This window comes from Rhinopithecus roxellana, chromosome 8 (genome assembly GCF_007565055.1).
Source record: "Rhinopithecus roxellana isolate Shanxi Qingling chromosome 8, ASM756505v1, whole genome shotgun sequence".
NCBI lineage: Eukaryota > Metazoa > Chordata > Mammalia > Primates > Cercopithecidae > Rhinopithecus > Rhinopithecus roxellana.
The window spans coordinates 43,103,661-43,122,101 of record NC_044556.1 but is presented as its reverse complement, the minus strand read 5'-3'; the positions used below and the strand labels follow the sequence as shown (position 1 = coordinate 43,122,101).

Here is an 18,441-nt window from a genome sequence, read left to right as displayed (position 1 = left end):
AAAATGAAGTTATATCCCTACCTCACACCATAAAAATGAACTCAAAGTGGATCAGAGAGCTAAATGTAAGAGTTAAAACTATAAAACTCATAGAATAAGTCAAAGGCATAAATCTTCATGCTCTTGGATTAGGCAATGGTTTCTTAGATATAACACCAAAAGTACAAACAACTATAGTAACAAAATTGATAAATTGGAATTCATCAAAGTTAAAAACTTTTGTGCTTCAAAAGATGTCATCAGAAAAGTGAGGCCAAGCATGGTGGCTCATGCCTGTAATCCCAGCACTTAGGGAGGCCAAGGCTGGAGGATCACTTGAGGCCAGGAGTTTGAGACCAGCCTGGGCAATATAGTGAGACCTTGTCTCTACAGAAAAAAAAAAAAAAAAAAAATTAGCTGGGTGTGGTGGCATGTGACTGTAGTCCCAGCCACTTAGGAGGCTGAGGTGAGAGGATAGAGAGCTTGAGCCCAGGAGTTAGAGGTTACAATGACCTATGATCATGTCACTGCACTGCAGCTTCAGTGACAAAGTGAGACCCTGTGTCTTAAAAAAAAAAGTAAAAGATAACCCATGTGATGAGAGAATATTTTTGCAAATCATATATCTGAAAAGAGACTTGTATATAGAATATAAGAAATGAAGAACTCTTACAACTCAATAAAAAGACATATAATTCAATTAAAAATTGGCAAAGGATCTGAATATACATTTGTCAAAAGAATATATACAAATGGCCAATAAGCACATAAAAAGATATGCAACATAGGCTCGGCATGGTGGCTCACACCTGTAATCCGAGCACTTTGGGAGGCCAAGGCGGGTGGAACACCTGAGGTCAGGAGTTTGAGACCAGCCTGGCCAACATGGTGAAACCCCATTTCTACTAAAAATACAAAAATTAGCCAGGTGTGATGGTGCATGCCTATAATCCCAGCTACTCAGGAGGATGAGGCAGGAGAATCACTTGAACTTGGGGGCTGGAGGTTGCAGTGAGCCGAGATCGCACCACTTCACTCCAGCCTGGGCAAAAAGAGTGAAGCTCCATCTCAAAAAAAAAAAAAGATACACAACATAATTAGACAGTGGGAAATACAAATCAAAACCACAATGAGATACCACTTAACACCCACTAGGAAGGCTATAATCAAAATGACACATAATAGCAATTGTTGGCAAGGATATGGAGAAACTGGAAGCCTCATACACTGCTAGTGGAAATGTAAATAGTGCAGCCACTTTGGAAACAGCTGGAACTTCTTCAAAAGGCTAAGCATGGAATTAACATAAAAACCACCAATTCCACTCTTAGCTATATACTCTAGAGAAATGAAGACATATGTTCCCACAAAAACTTGTAGATGAATGTTCATGGCAGCATTATTCATAATAGCCAAAGGTGGAAACAACACATATATCCATCAACTGATGGCTGGATAAACAAAATGTAGTATATCTACACAATGGAATATTACTTAGCCATTAAAAATGCACTACTGATACAAGCTTGAAAACATGCTAAATGAAAGAAGTTAGGCATAAGGGACACATATTGTATTATTCCATTCATATGAAATGTCAGAATAGGCAAATCCATAGAGACAGAAAGTCTATTAGTGGTTGCCAGGGGTTGGGAAATGGAGGAAATAGGGAGTGACTGCTAATGGGTATGGAGTTTCTTTCAGAGAAAATGAAAATGATCTGAAGTTAGATAGCAGCGATGGTTGCACAACTTTGATTTGAACATTTTAAAAGGGTGATCTGCTGGGCGCGTTAGCTTACACCTCTAATCCCAGCACTTTGTGAGACTGAGATGGGTGGATCCCTTGAGCCCAGGGGTTCAAGACCAGCCTGAGAAACATGGCGAAACCCCATCTTTACTAAAAATACAAAAAATGAGCCAGCGTGGTGGCACACACCTATAATTCCAGCTAACTAGGAGGCTGAGGTGGGAAAATCACCTGAGGGGGAAGTTGAGGCTGCAGATACTGCCATGTGCTCCAGCCTGGATGACTGGAGTGAGACCCTGTATCAAAAAAAAAAAAAAAAGGGTAAATATATGCTAGTGTAGGTCAACAGGGTGATGGATAATCATGTCTGTAACTTAGTCTCAAATGGTTCAGGGAAAAAAGTTCTTTTCTTGCAACTTGTCTGTAAATTTGAATTATTTCAAATGAAAAGAAAAATGCCATTGAATGACAATGATGTTATGGGGTAACTTTTATTCTACTCCACTCAGAGTGCTTTAAAAAAAGTAACTCCTTCATAAACTTCAAATAATATTTAATGTGAAGTCTGACTCAAAAAAATGAGTTCACAACCTGTAACATCCCATACTGTGGTTCTTCATAATAAAAGGCAGTATGGCACAAATAACATGTGCTTTGGAGTCAGACAGAATGTGTTCCTTTCTAGCTTTGTGACTGAGAAAATTAATCAACTTTTAGGAGGCTCAGTTTTCTCATCCAGAAAATGGGAATAACTAATTGATTGCTCTGTTCTGTATAGGCTAAGTAATGACTTCTATGCTCCCAAGCTTGGACCTGTACTCAACATTGTTTATTATATAATATGATGTTCTACTTTCTAGGATAGATAACTCATTTATTTTTCATACCCCATTTCCTACTTAGTAGCTACATTATTGCTTACCACTATTCTTCATGATTGGTTTGGAGAAGAGGTAAATTTTGTTACTAATTAATATTGTTAATAAAAGATTTGGTAGCGAAGGATATCAGCAAAATTTGGAAGTTATGTAGTCAGATCTCAATTGTCTATTGCCATTATCACAAGCTGATTATGTACTTAAGTATAGTAAACAAGTGTAGTCAATTCTAATCTAGTTTAATCACCTTTCCTCAGACACTATCAGAAAATGAGTAATGAATAAAATAATTCATTCAATGTTGATAAGTGGAGAAATGGGGACCTTTGTGCACTGTTGGTAAGAATGTAATATAGTACAGCTGCTGTGGAAAACTGTATGGTGGTTCCTCAAAAAATTAAAAATAGAATTACCATATGATCTGCCAATTCCACTTCTGGATATATACCCCAAAGAATTCCAGACTATCTCTAAAGCATGGAAGATAAAAGTGCCAACTTAGTTGGAAACATACTCTGTACTTACCAGCTGTTTGTTGTGCTGTGGCAGGGGACATGGCTGGGCACCAGCTCGCACCTTGTATACTGGAGTTACTGACATACTGGCAGGGTGGGCACATATGAAGCGAACCTGCAAAACCTCTACAGCTGGACTAGGGTTCAGGACACCTGGATGGTTTCCAATTCGGAATGTGAGAGCCTTTAAGGAAATATCAAAGCGAGAGATAATTGTGGGTAGATACTTGATGCCGATATAAATGTGTTAGAATTATTCAAATTCCAGTATAGAGAGTCCCTTTCACATGATAATCTGGCAAATCCCTTAAAGACATTATAGTTCTTAATTATCTGTGCTAAAGGGCATTAATAATATCATGAAACTTTGAAAACAAGTGGAATATTAAAAAAATCTAGGTCAGGCACAGTGGCTCATGCCTATAATCCCAGCACTTTGGGAGGATCACTTGAGTCTAGGAGTTCAAGACCATCTTGGGCAACATAGTAAGACCCCATCTCTACAGAAAATCTAAAAATTAGCCAGGCATGGTGGTGCATGCCTGTAGTCCCAGCTACTTGAGAGACTGAGGCAGGAGGATTGCTTGAACCCAGGAGGTCAAGGCTACAGTGAGCCATGTTCATGCCACTGCGCTCCAGTCTGGGCAACACAGTGAGACCCTGTCTAAAAAAAAAAAAAAATCTAACTTTGACTGGGTGTGGTGGTGTGTACCTGTAATCTCAGCTACTTGGAGGTCTGAATCAGGAGGATTGCTTGTGCCTAAGAGTTCAAGACCAGCCTGAGCAACATAGTGAGACCCTGTCTCAGAAAAAAAAAAAGAATCTAACTTTGACCAATTACTTCGGTCTTTTCCTCCACCAAATATTTTGTTACAAGTTGATAAAAAGTGAAAAAACTAATTTGTGTTTCCACTCATTTCTAGTAGAAGTACTAATGAATAACGGAAGGTGGAAACAAAAATAAGTTAGGAAACTTCAAATGGGGGTTAATTAGGCCTGAAATTACTAATAGCTCACTCAACAAACTAGGAAAAGAAGGAAACTATCTCAACATAATAAAAGCCTTATCACAGCTAACATCATACTCAATAGTAGAAGACTGATTCAAAAAATGGGCAAAGGCCCAGTGCGGTGGCTCGCACCTGTAATTCCAGCACTTTGGGAGGCTGAGGTGGGTGGATCACCTGAGGTCAGGAGTTTGAGACCAGCCTGGCTGATATGGTGACACCCCGTCTCTACTAAAAACACAAAAATTAGCTGGGCATGGTGCCACACGTCTGTAGTCCCAGCTACTCGGGAGACTGAGGCAAGAGAATCGCTTGAACCTGGGAGGCAGAGGTTGCAGTGAGCCAAGATCATACCATTGAACTCCAGCCTGGGTGACAAGAGTCAAACTCCGTCTCGAAAAAAAGAAAAAAGAAAGAAACTGAAAATAACAAGTATTGGTGAGGTTCTGGGGAAATGGGAACCCTGGTGCACTATTGGTAGGAAAGTAAAATGGTACAGCTGCTGTGGAAAATAGTATGGTGGTTCCTCAGGAAATTAAAAATAGAATTACCATATGATCAAGCAATTCCACTTCTGGGTGTATATACCCAAAACAATTAAAAAGCAGTATCTTGAGAGATAGCTGTATTTGTTGACAGCATTATTATTATTATTATTATTATTATTATTATTGCTATTATTATTATTTGAGACAAAGTCTCGCCCTGTTGCCCAGGCTGGAGTGCAGTGGCATGATCTTGGCTCACTGTAACCTCCGCCTCCTGGGTTCAAGAGATTCTTGTGACTCATCCTCCTGAGTAGCTAAGACTACAGGCACACACAACCACACCCTGCTAATTTTTGTATTTTCAGTAGAGACAGGGCTTTGCCATGTTGGCCAGGCTGATCTCAAACTCCTGGCCTCAATTGATCCACCTGCCTCAGCCTCCCAAGGTGCTGGGATTACAGGTGTGAGCCACTGTGCCTGGTCAACAGCAGCATTATTCATGATCGCTAAAACCTTACTCTAAGCAACCCAAGTGTCCATCAATGGATGAGTGAATAAGCAAAATTTCTTTTTCTTTTCTTTTCTTTTTTTTTTTTTTTTTTTGAGAGTGACTCTTGCTCTATTGCCTAGGCTGGAGTGCAATGGCGTGATCTCGGCTCACTGCAATCTCCACCTCCCAGATTCAAGCGATTTTCCTGCCTCAGCCTCCCAAGTGGCTGGCATTACAGGTGCCCACCACCACGCCCAGCTAATTTTTGTATTTTTAGTAGAGATGGGGTTTCACCATGTTGGCCAGGCTGGTCTTGAACTCCTGACCTCAAATGATCTGCCCACCTCAGTCTCCCGAAGTCCTGGGATTATAGGCATGAGTCACTGCACCTGGCCGCAAAATTTCATATATACATATATATGTATATAATTTTATATGTACATATTTTATATATACATATATATATAAAGGAATATTATGTAGCCTTAAAAGGAAGGAAATTCTGATGTATGCTACAGTGTGAATAAACCTTGAGAACATTATGTTAAGTGAAATAGGCCAGTCATAAAAAGAAAAATACTGTATGTATTCCATTTATATGAGGTACTTAGAGTTGCCAAAATTAGAGACAGAAAGTAGATTGGTGGTTGCCAGGGGCTGTGGTGAAGCAGAAATGGGGAGCTATTCTTTTTTTTTTTTAAACGAAGTCTCGCTCTGTCCCCCAGGCTGGAGTGCAGTGGCGCAATCTCAGCTCATCACAACTTCTGCCTCCCAGGTTCAAGCAGTTCTTCTGCCTGAGCCTCCTAAGTAGCTGAGATCACAGGCGCCCGCCACCACACCTGGCTAGTTGTGTTTGTTTGTTTGTTTGTTTCACCATGTTGGCCAGGCTGCTCTCATACTCCTGACCTCAAGTGATCCACCTGCCTCAGCCTCCCAAAGTGTTAGAATTACAGGCATGAGCCACCACACCCAGCCAGGAGTTATTCTTTAATGGGTATAGAGTTTTAGTATGTTTTCTTTGTTTGTTTTTTGAGACGGGATCTTGCACTGTCACCCAGACTGGAGTGCAGTGACTAGATCATAGCCCACTGTAACCTCAAACTACTGGGCTCAAGTGATCCTCCTGCCTCAGCCTCCCAAGTAGGTAGGACTATAGGTGTCTGCCATGATACCCAGCTAATTCTTTATTTTTTAGTAGGGACAGGGTCTCACTATGTTGCCCAGGCTGGCCTTGAATTCCTGGCCTCAAGTGATCCCCCTGACTTGATTTCCCAAAGTGCTGGGATTACAGGCGTGAGTCACTGTGCCTAGCCTTAGAGTTTCAGTTGTATAAAATGAGAAGAGATGGATGGTAGTGATGGCTGCACAAGATTATGAATGTACATAATACTATTGAACTGTACATTTTAAAAATGATTAATATGGTAATTTTAGGCTGGGTGCAGTGCCTCATGCCTGTAATCCCAGCACTTTGGTAGTCTGAGGTGGGCAGATCGCCTGAGGTTAGGAGTTCGAGATCAGCCTGACCAACATGAAGAAACCCCATCTCTACTAAAAATACAAAATTAGCCGGGTGTGGTGGCGCATGCCTGTAATCCCAGCTACTCGGGAGGCTGAAGCAGGAGAATCGCTTCAACCCAGGAGGTGGAGGTTGTGGTGAGCCAAGATCGTGCCATTGCACTCCTGCCTGGGCAACAAGAACAAAACTCCATCTCAAAAAAAAAAAAAAGAAAGAAAAAAAAGGATGGTAATTTTATGTGTATTTTACCACAATAAAAAATTGAGGAAGAAAATAAGTAATTAGCTCTGAAATTGCTAATAGCTAGTTATATATACAGTAAAGTTCACTACAAATATTAGAAAGAAACCTATGCAGTGAGCTATGATTGTTCCACTACACTCCAGCCTGGGCAGCAGCGTGAGACCCTGTCTCTAAAAAATAAAAATAAATAAATAAAATAAAATAGAATGAAGTTTATAGATTACAGCACAGTTCTTACCAAGTTAAAATCTTACACTGATTTCCTTATGTGCTGGTTAGCTTTGCTGTTTCACAGTCATACCTTGAATTCTCACGCCCAGTAAAACTGCAAATCTTTGTTACTGATTTTGATAGAAGTACAGCACAGCTGTGAATGAAAACTATGTAAATCCACCAGTACCTCCAAAAATAATTAAAACTCAGCTGGGCGCAGTGCCTCATGCCTGTAATCCCAGCACTTTGGGAGGCCAAGGTGGGTGGATCACTTGATTCCAGGAGTTCGAGACCAGCCTGGCCAACATGGTGAAACCCTGTCTATATAAAAAAACAAAAATGGCTGGGCACGGTTGCTCACGCCTGTAATCCTAGCACTTTGGGAGGCCGAGGCAGGCAGATCACAAGGTCTGGAGTTTGAGACCAGCCTGACCAACATGGTAAAACCCCGTCTCTACTAAAAATACAAAAATTAGCCAGGCGTGGTGGTGCGTACCCGTCATCCCAGCTACTCAGGAGGCTGAGGCAGGAGAATCTCTTGAACCCGGAAGGCAGAGGTTGCAGTGAGCCGAGATTGCACCACTGCAACTCCAGCCTGGGCAACAGAGTGAGACTCTGCCTCAAAAAAAAAATTAGCTGGGCATGGTGGTGTGTGCCTGTAATCCCAGCTACTCAAGAGGCTGAGGCATGAGAATTGCTTGAACCCAGGAGGCAGAGGCTGCAGTGAGCCGAGATCGTGCACTGCACTCCAGCTTAGGCAACAGAGCGAGACCCTGTCTCTAAATAAATAAATAAAAATAATTAAAAATAATTCAACTGATAGAGGGCAATATATTTATTATTCTTATCAGTGTAGATCTAATTAGTTCCTCAAAATTGCTAACCATAGATGATACTTCAAAGTTTCCCTTCCTTGAATTCTTAAAGTTGGGAAACTGAATATCCTAAAGTCTACAAAACAAGGAAGTGAATTATAATGATAATGTTGCAAATAATGTGAAATAAGCTCATTACTACAAAAAGATCTTGTTTAGTTCATGAACCGCTGGAATTCTTGGATGAGCAAATTGAAACCTCTGGGTACATTTTAAGGATAATAAGGTTTTAGAAAAAACAATCCTTTGATCAATAATTAGAATTTTCCTGTTTAGTCCATAAACTAAATTCAGTGGAATCTAAAAAGGAATGGCTGGAAGTACAAAGGATTTGGAGTATCATACTAAAGAAAATGTTATAAAAAACTGTTTTCCTACTTGTTCCCCTAAATCCAGGCATTGGATCCGGTAGATGTACTGGTTCTGTTTTCTCTTAGATGGCAGCCACACTTGTGCTATTCCAATCTTCTCTGTCTTCTCCGCACTCAGTTCCAAAAAAAATCGGGAGGGCTCCAAGATCCATGGACGAGGACCCCCTTCAAATACCATTTCCTTCACAGACTGCCATGTCACCAATGCCACTTCCACAGGATTTAGAGCCTGAAGATATTTAAAGAAATTAATCCCTGACTGGTTGGGGAATTCAGTCATTTTCTAAAGTGAAACACTAGTTATCTGAATATGCTGCAAATGATGTTACACTGAATTCCCAAATTAAGAGATACGTATGCCATGCCTCTCACTTGGAATGCTTCTCAACCTAATCTGGATCCTACCTATCATTTGAATCTAACTATTAAGTTACTTTATTCATTAATTTGTGTCCAGTCATTCTAGACCACACCACTTCTGCACCCTCTAAGCTCTTACAGTATTTATCTGTACCATTCATTTGTACACTGTTCATTTCCTAATGTTATTATATGTATGTCAAATGCTATGTATAAATCTAATAATTTTTGTTGTTTTCTCTAGTTATATAAACTCCTTAAGAGGAGTCAGTATCTTATACCTAATTTGTTTTCGTATTTCTCTTCTTCAATGGGATTTAGTACAACGTTGTGCACAGAAAAGGTACTTATAAATAACTGCATAAGCATTTTTTTTCAGGCTAGAGAATGAAAGATAAGATGCATAAGCATTTTATTTTATTTTTTATTTATTTATTTTTTTTTTGTGAGACGGAGTCTCGCTCTGTCGCCCGGGCTGGAGTGCAGTGGCCGGATCTCAGCTCACTGCAAGCTCCGCCTCCCGGGTTTACGCCATTCTCCTGCCTCAGCCTCCCGAGTAGCTGGGACTACAGGCGCCCGCCACCTCGCCCGGCTAGTTTTTTGTATTTTTTTTAGTAGAGACGGGGTTTCACCATGTTAGCCAGGATGGTCTGGATCTCCTGACCTCGTGATCCGCCCGTCTCGGCCTCCCAAAGTGCTGGGATTACAGGCTTGAGCCACCGCGCCCGACCTGCATAAGCATTTTAAACTGATATTTTACTAAAGTATCAAAGAACTTCTGCCCTAAAAATATAAAAATAATACATCTATACACTTCACCATATTTCTCCAAGAACTTTATAAGCTAAGAAGTAGACAAGATAGGTATTACTCAATTCAATATAGAGGAGTTGTATCCCATTTACAGATAAGGAAACTGGCATTAGGGGAATGAAGTATTCTCAAATTGTAGGTTATTTTTGTATGGCACACAATGTCCACAACAGTGACTAATTTTTTTTATTACACTTTAAGTTCTAGGATACAAGTACAGAATGTACAGGTTTGTTACATAGGTATACATGTGCCATGGTGGTTTGCTGCACTCATCAACCCGTCATCTACATTAGGTATTTCTCATAATGCTATCCCTCCCCGACTCCCCCACCCCCCAACAGGCCCCGGTGTGTGATGTTCCCCTCCCTGTGTCCATGTGTTCTCATTGTTCAACTCCCACTACAGTTGTTAAAACGAAGTAGAGAGTTTTAAAACTAAGTAGAGAGTTGAAGCAATTATTCTAAAAATGTAAGCAAACTATGCTTTTTTTCTGGAACTGTTCAGTCATATTTATTATTGAGTACTATTAAAACTGAACATTCCTATCCTGATGGTAGTATTCTCTTAAATAATGTGTATATAATTCAATAAATATTCACTTATGAGGATACAGTAATAGAAATTCAAATAAAGTCTTGTCTCACAGGGGAGCCCACAATCTGGCAGAGACAGACTTAGAGTAGGTAAAGAGTACAATAAGTGTTACAAAAAGACATGTGGCCAGGTGCAGTAGCTCATGACTGTAATCCCAGCACTTTGGGAGGCTGAGGTGGGTGGATCACTTAAGGTCAGGAGTTTGAGACCAGCCTGGCCAACATGGTGAAATCCCGTCTCTGCTAAAAATACAAAATTAGCCGAGCATGGTGGTGCATGCTTGTAATCCCAGCTATTTGGGAGGCTGAGGCAGGAGAATCACTTGGAGGCAGAGGTTGCAGTGAGCCAAGATTGCACCATTGCACTCCAGCCTGGGCAACAAGATCAAAACTTGGTCTCAGAAAAAAAAAAAAAAAAGACATGTTACAGAGTACCATACAAGTTTTTGGCCAGGCGTGGTGGCTCATTCCTGTAATGCCAGCAGTTCGGGAGGCCAAGGCAGGTGGATCACTTGAGCCCAGGAGTTCGAGACCAGACTGGCCATCATGGCAGAACTCCGTATGTACTAAAAATACAAAAATTAGCTGGGCATCATGGTGCGCACCTGTAATTCCACCCACTCAGGAGGCTGAGGCACAAGAATCGCTTGAACCCGGGGGGGTGGAGGTTGCCAAGATTGCGCCACTGCATTCCAGCCAGGGTGACAGAGTGAGACTCTGTCTCAAAAAAAAAAAAAAAAAGAAAAGAAAAGAAAAGAAAAAAAAGTTTTTGACAGAAGAAATGAATAGAAAAAATAAACACAGAAGTCTCATAGATGGCTTTTCTGGAAAAGCAAAACCGAAATGATTCCTTTTTCTTAGATGTATAGTCCAAAACTAACCGGATGAACTGAATTAAGCTGATCATGTAAAAGGACAAATTGAGAACTGTACCATGTACTGAAACAGTAATGATAACAAGGGTAGAACACACATATTTTTAAACCATTTTTTTTCATCAGGCAAGGGGAAAGACACATGACTGACATACTAGGTAAAAAAGAAAATCATCATCTTACTTCCTTTCCTTTAAGGACAACTTTCATTCAGGGGAGATCTATTTGTGGACACTCAATACATATAAAATAAGCCTAAGGACAATGATAAAAGTAAGAAAAAACCTAATGGAACTTTACAGTGAGCCACAGCCAAGCACTTGCATTTAATGAGGCAAGAAGGAGGACTCACCCACCAAGGGAACTAGTGAAACATGCTTGAACCTATATTTAATATATATGCTACACAATGTACAATGAGGCCAACTTAAAATGGAGATTTGAATGACTAATTTATCTTTTTTCTTTTACTTTACTTTACTTCTTTCATTAGTGTTAACATTTTTCCCTGTGGGTGCTCCTTATTCCAAGAGGCATTGAGTCAGGATTTGCCAGTATCTATCAGCAAGAACTTGTAGATACCAATTTTAGCTCCTGCTGGAATCAAATAGGATGTAGAAAGCATGCCAGTCTCTATCTACTTTTATTCTGAATTGTTGCAGGATCCTTGGGGTGTCACTTTTCCGGCTGGAAACCTCTGTGGCTGGTGGCACTTTTGGACAAGTTTTGCTTGGGCCCACAGGGCTTGTTCCATCCACTCGGCCTGGCAGGCTGTGCTTGGTTCATGCTACCAGCCTGGATCTCACACCTGCCAAGGGTGAGCCAGGCATGGAATGGCAACAGGTGTGTGAGTGAGTGAGCATGGGGTCCAGCCACTGCACACAGTCAGGCACACCAGTTGCTGTAGTGGGACAGGTAGCTCCAGGTGCTGGCATGGGCACTGGCTCTCTGCAAGCCTGTGGCTAGATCAGGTGCACTGCAAGCAGCTTCCACGATGCCACTGGGGAACACAGTGGTGCCTGGAAGCTTGGAGACTCCAGGAACCACAGGGCCCCAAAGTGGGAGTCACAGCCCTGGCTTGGGGAGCTCCCAGGTCTCGGCTCCCTGAAGAGTCACAGTTCTTCTCTTCACCCACGACGTGGTGAGCAAGGGGCATGTTTCAGCCCTGTTTGTGTTATAGCTCTTTCAGCCCTGCCATTGGGCAGGTCCCAAGTTCTTGTCCTGCATCCAGGAAGAATAAGGTACACAGAACAAGTGGAGGGTGAGCAAGGTGAAGAAGACCTTTACTGAGTAACAAAATAGCTCAGAGGAGGCCCTGGAGTGGGTAGTACCTCTCTGCTGCTGGTCATCCCAGTGTCTGCAACTCTTAGAAGAGAGGAGGCCCTGAAGTTGGTAGCTCCTCTCTGCAACTGGTTGTCCAACATCTGCCCAGCTCTGGCTAAGCCTGGAGCTTTTATGGGCATCAAAGAGGAGGAAGTCTACACTGATTGGTCCATGGGCAGCCATGGGTGGGCCCAGAAAAGGCATCACAAGTTCCCACTCTGGTCTGCGGGACTGGCAGCCTGGACCCCAGCGTTCAGGCCCTGCCTGGCCTTAAGGTAGGGCCTCACCAGGGACTGCACCTTCTGCCCAGGAACCTGTCTGCCTCCTACTGCTGTTCATGGCACCCAGGCTGTAGGTGCCAAGGGGCACCTGCAGGCCAGTGCTGAGTTCCCCTCAGCTCTCCGTTGGCTTCCCTCCTATGCTTGTTGGTGCCCAAAGTCTGGAGGGGGCCAAGGCAGCAGGGGCCTGGCATGTCAAAATTGCCCCAAGCATGTGCTCATCTGGCCAGACTGTGACAGCACCCAGGATTGGCCCAACTTTGTTCTGAGATCACAGTTGGTGCTGACAGCAGGGAGAAGCCAGGCAGTGGGAGCACGCAGAAGGGGCCTTCCTGGGCCCCCAAGAGTACAAGGACGCCTGGGTCCGCAGCTGCCATTTGGTTGCAGTTCCACGGCAAGGAGGTGGTGGGGCTGGAGCAGGGGTGCATCTCCTGCCTGCTCAGTGGAGCAGGAGGCCTGGGTCCGCAGCCATGACTTGGGCAGCCAAAGCTGCACCCAGGGAGCTCCTGCCCCACCAACTCAGAAGGAGTGGGGCTCCCGGGGCTCCCACTTGGTGTCTGCTCCAAATGGCTCCACGGAGTGTGCAGCCCCAGCTGCATCTCCCTGCTGCAGATGGCGTGAGGGCAGCAGCTGCTCCAGACAGGCTGCCACTGCCATCAGAACCACTTATCATACTATCTCCATTATAATGAACCAGTCCTTAGGGTTCAATATAACGGCTTCTGTGCTTAAAATCCATAAGTAGATAGGGTAAAAGATGATTGACTTCCTTCCATAGGACAGAAATTATCTTTCAGAGTTCTTCAAAAGGGAGTATGCTAATATACTAATTTTGGTATTTACAGAGATATATGTGCATGTAAAAATTCAGATAACACCTTAAGATGAGCGTACTTTATGAACTTTTCTGTACATATTTTATACCTCAGTAAAAAAGAAGAAAGGGAAATATCTAAAACTTTCTGATACAACTTAAAGATATTCCTGTGAGGGAGTAAACTCCCTGGAGACTTAGGTTTGAGGACACAGCTGCAGATCTAAAAACAAAAGAGTGGCAAGTAAAGAGAACATAAATGTCATTGATCCTTAGTAGAGACCACAGATAACTAGCAAGCCCATAAGTGGACATAGTTGAGTCCATTAAAAGAAATGCCAGTTCCTTACCATGAAATATCTTACCTTTAGGGGTTCATAAGCAGCAAATGTAGCACTGCTCTCCAAGTACTTGTCACATTCACTCACACTTACTGTTACCAGAGTATGGCCGAGAGATTTAGCTGCAATATGTGTACTGGAACAATGCATTGGTCCAGGTCTTTGAATACCTGTGAATCAAAAACCATGATTTTGGCAGGGTGTGGTGGCTCAGGCTTGTAATCCCAGCACTTTGGGAGGCCGAGGCAAGCAGATTGCTCGAGCTCAGAAGTTTAAGACCAGCCTGAAACACATGGTGAAACCCCGTCTCTACAAAATATTTTAAAAATTAGCCAGGCATGGTGGTGTGCACCTGTAGTCCCAGTTACCCAGGAGGCTAAGGAAGGAGAATCGCTTGAGCCCAGGAGGTTGAGGCTGCAGTGAGTCGTGATTGTACCACTACACTCCAGCCTGGGCAACAGAGTAAGACCTTACCTCAAAAAACAAAACAAAACAAATATGATTTCAGTGGGGTAACAAGCAGTTAGGTTTCTTTTTTTTTTTTTTTTCGAGATGGAGTCTCACTCTTGTTGCCCAGGCTGGAGTGCAGTGGCACAATCTCAGTTCACTGCAACCTCTGCCTCCCAGCTTCAAGCGATTCTCTTGCCTCAGCCTCCTGAGTAGCTGGGATTACAGGCATCCACCACCATGCCTGGTTAATTTTTTGTATTTTTAGTAGAGATGGGGTTTCACTGTGTTGGCCAGGCTGGTCTCAAACTCCTGACCTTGTGATCCACCCACCTCACCCTCTCAAAATGCTGGGATTACAGGCATGAGCCACCGCACCCAGCCATGAGCAGTTAGTTTTAAGGAAATTAAGCTACAAAAATATAAGAATTTTAATACATTAAAAATACCATCTTGGGTCAGGCACGGTGGCTCATGCCTGTAATACCAGCACTTTGGAAGGCCGAGGTGGGTGGATCACCTGAGCTCAGGAGTTCGAGACCAGCCTGACCAACATGGAGAAACCCCATCTCTACTAAAAATACAAAATTAGCCAGGAGTGGTGGTGCATGCCTGTAATCCCAGCTATTCAGGAGGCTGAGGCAGGGAGAATTGCTTGAACCCCTGAGGTGGAGGTTGCAGTGAGCCAAAACATGCCATTGCACTCCAGCCTGGGTGACAGAGTGAGACTGTTAAAAACAAACGAATATACAAACAAACAAAACCCATCTTGATCTCTTACATTAACAATTAGGCCCTTTATATCAAGTTGATATCTGTTCTTTCTATTGAGAGACATATATAAGACACAGTTGTATGTACAGTGGGAATATATATATATGAGCAAAGATCCTGACCTGAAGCATTTATAGTTTCAAGGGGAAAGTGAAAATGTAAATAATTCACTTAAAACATTAATAGAAAGTGATAAGTATTATAGAAGTCTAGAAAATCGAAAGATTATTTCAAGCTGGAGAGATTGAGGAAAGTTTAAAGTATCTCAGGCTGAGAAAACAGAATGAACAAAGAAATACAAATGAGATATAAATGAGAATATGACAAATATATATGAGAGAATTTAAAGTAGTTGATTTAGCCGGGCATGGTGGCTCACGCCTGTAATCCCAGCACTTTGGGAGGCTGAGATGGGCAGATCACTTGAAGTCAGGAGTTCGAGACCAGCCTGGCCAATATGGTGAAACCCTGTCTGTACTAAAACATTCAAAAATTAGCCAGGTGTGGTGGCACGTGCATATAGTCCCAGCTACTCAGGAGGCTGAGGGACAAGAATCACTTGAACCTTGGAAGTGGACATTGCAGTGAGCCGAGATTGCACTATTGCACTCCAGCCTGAGCGACAGAGTGAGATTCCATCTCAAAAAAACAAAACAAAACAAAACAAAAAATAAATAAAAATAAATACATAAAGTAGTTAATTTCGCTAGAACCATATATGAAGCAAAAGTATGAAATCATGAAAACTAGGTTGGGTTATATTGTAGAGGGGTCTTGAATACCAAACTAAAAGGATTTTGACTCCATTCCACTGACAATGAGAAGTCTCTCAAAATTTTTGAGCAGAAAAAGTAATACCAAAGTTGAGTTCATAAAGATCCATCTGATAGCCATGATGATCAGAGGTAAGAATAGTCAGGAGGATTTTGTTGTCCTACATGGGAAATAAGAGGCTAAAAATTAAAATACTCTGAGAAGAGGGGAGAGATCACTTGAACCCGGGAGTGAGGGTATGTACATATGTATGCATGTAGTATAATGAACAAGGGCAAAGCAAAAGTCTAATTTGATACCAAGCTTACAGATATAAGAATTAAACAGTTAAGGTATAAAAATTATTCAGAACAGAGCTTGGCAAAGAGTAAATGCTGAGCAAATCTTAGATGCTACTACTGTAATTATATTAATGAAAAAACAATGGGGATCAGGATCGAATATGAAGTTCAATAGCAGGAAAGGATGTTGACCTTTATTCAGATTTTGTTTTATTAGAAAGAGATATTTTATCCTTTTTCAATAAATTGAATGTATGCATATATTAAATGGCTCTACATTCCTCTTAGAAAGACATATGAAATATATATTAGGGAAAGAAAGAAGAAAAGAGCTTGAGGCTAGAAATGGAAAACCTTACTGTGAACTAAAATCTGATATTGACCTTGCACTTGTAATCCAAGCTACCTGGGAGGCTGAGAGAGCAGCGTAGCTTGGGCCCAGGAGTTCAAGGTTACAATGTTCTATGATTGTACCACTGCACTCCAGCCTGGGTAACACGGTGAGAACCTGTCTCTAATAATAATAATAATAATAATAATAATAATAATAATAATAATAATAATAAATTAATAAATAAAAACTGGCCAGGCGCAGTGGCTCATGCCTGTAATCCCAGCACTTTGGGAGGCCAAGGTGGGCAGATCACCTGAGGTCAGGAGTTCAAGACCAGCCTGGCTAACATGGTGAAACCCCATATTTACTAAAAATACAAAAATTAGCCGGGCATGATGGTGGGCGTCTGTAATCTCAGGTACTTGGGAGGCTGAGGCAGGAAAATCACTTGAACCCGGGAGGTGGAGGTTGCAGTGAGCCAAGATCATGCCACTGTACTCCAGCCTGGGTGACAAAAGCGAGATACTGTCTCAAAAAACAAAAACAAAAATCCAAAAAACTGATATTGTCCAGCCACAGTGTTGTTCAATTTCTGTGCCTGTGCTTCTACATCTGTAAAATGAGGAGTATAACACTTACTATAAGGCATTTGACAAAATAAAGTATTATAAAGGAAAGTAATATGTGAATTTAGACTACAATTGGTAGTTTCTGAATTGTTGATTGCTTCCTTAAAGACAAAGAAAGTAATCTGTCACCGTGGCAGAGTTAAAGATAAATAAATAAAGAGAAAGGAAGGAGAAGATTAAAAAAGGCTACTTTTACCTTCTTTGAGAAGAGTAAAGACTCCTTGTTTATCCATGTTCAGATCCAAGGATAAATGAGAGCAGTCTGTGAATGCCATGGCTTCTTTGGTCTCTTTATTTATGTGATACATTGCAATGGGGATTTCTATAATCTGGCCAATCTCCACATCAGCATGAAATGGTAACAGTTCCATTTTGTTCAGTTTCAGGACATGTATCTGGAGGGGAAAAATTCATCTTTCAAGGAAGTTATGTTTAAAAAAGTCTTAGGAGGAGGAGAAGCAAGATGGCCAAATAGAACCCTCCAGTTCCCCCTGCAGGAACGCCAAATAGAACCCTCCAGTTCCCCCTGCAGGAACGCCAAATAGAACCCTCCAGTTCCCCCTGCAGGAACACCAAATAGAACCCTCCAGTTCCCCCTGCAGGAACACCAAATAGAACCCTCCAGTTCCCCCTGCAGGAACACCAAATAGAACCCTCCAGTTCCCCCTGCAGGAACACCAAATAGAACCCTCCAGTTCCCCCTGCAGGAACACCAAATAGAACCCTCCAGTTCCCCCTGCAGGAATACCAAATTGAATGACTATCCATGCAAGAAAGCACCTTCATAAGAATCAAAAATCAGGTGAGCAATCACAGTACCTGGTTTTAACATCATATCAAGGAAAGAGCCACTGAAGAGGGAAGAAAAGAGTCTAGAATTGCCAACATCACTCTCTTCCATTCCCAGGCAGTGGCAGCAGCCACGTGGTGCAGAGAGAGAATCTGTGCACCTGGGGAGTGCAGTGATTGTGGGACTGCATTCCACAATCACTGCACTCCCCCAGGTGCACAGATTTGGAACTCAGTGCTGCCTACTACAGTGGAAAGCCACACAGGGCAGAATTCAGTCAGTGCCTGTGGAAGAAGCATTTAGACCAGCGCTAGCCAAAGGGAATGAATTGCCCATCACAGTGGTCTGAACCTGAGTTCCAGCTAGCCCCGACACTGTGGGCTAAAGCACTCTGGGATCCTAAATAAACTCGAAAGGCAGTTTAGGCCACAAAGACTGCAATTCCTGGGCAGTTCTGGTGCTGTGCTAGGCTTGAAGCCGGTGGACCTGGGATGCATATGACCTAGTGAGACATCTGCTGGGATGGCCAAGAGAGTGCTTGTACTACTCCTCCCCACATCCCAGGCAGCATAGCTCATAACTCTGGGAGAGTTACTCCTTCTTCCTGCTTGAGGAGAGGAGAGGCGAGAGTAAAAAGGACTTTGTTTTGCAACTCGGATAATAGCTCAGTCACAACAGGGCATCA

General features: G+C 42.3%; 1 protein-coding gene across 2 annotated transcripts in view; it reads right to left on the bottom strand.

The window, feature by feature from the left end:
* Positions 1-18,441, bottom strand: part of NUP210L (nucleoporin 210 like) — a 166,393-nt gene that overhangs the window by 102,286 nt on the left and 45,666 nt on the right. For both annotated transcript variants that reach the window (XM_010364729.2, XM_010364730.2), the window contains exons 13-16: positions 17,163-17,361; positions 13,752-13,897; positions 8,335-8,556; positions 3,132-3,305 (exon numbers count right to left, since the gene is read on the bottom strand). In XM_010364729.2, coding sequence (XP_010363031.1) covers positions 3,132-3,305; positions 8,335-8,556; positions 13,752-13,897; positions 17,163-17,361 — 741 coding nt within the window. The remainder of the gene's footprint in view (positions 1-3,131; positions 3,306-8,334; positions 8,557-13,751; positions 13,898-17,162; positions 17,362-18,441) is intronic.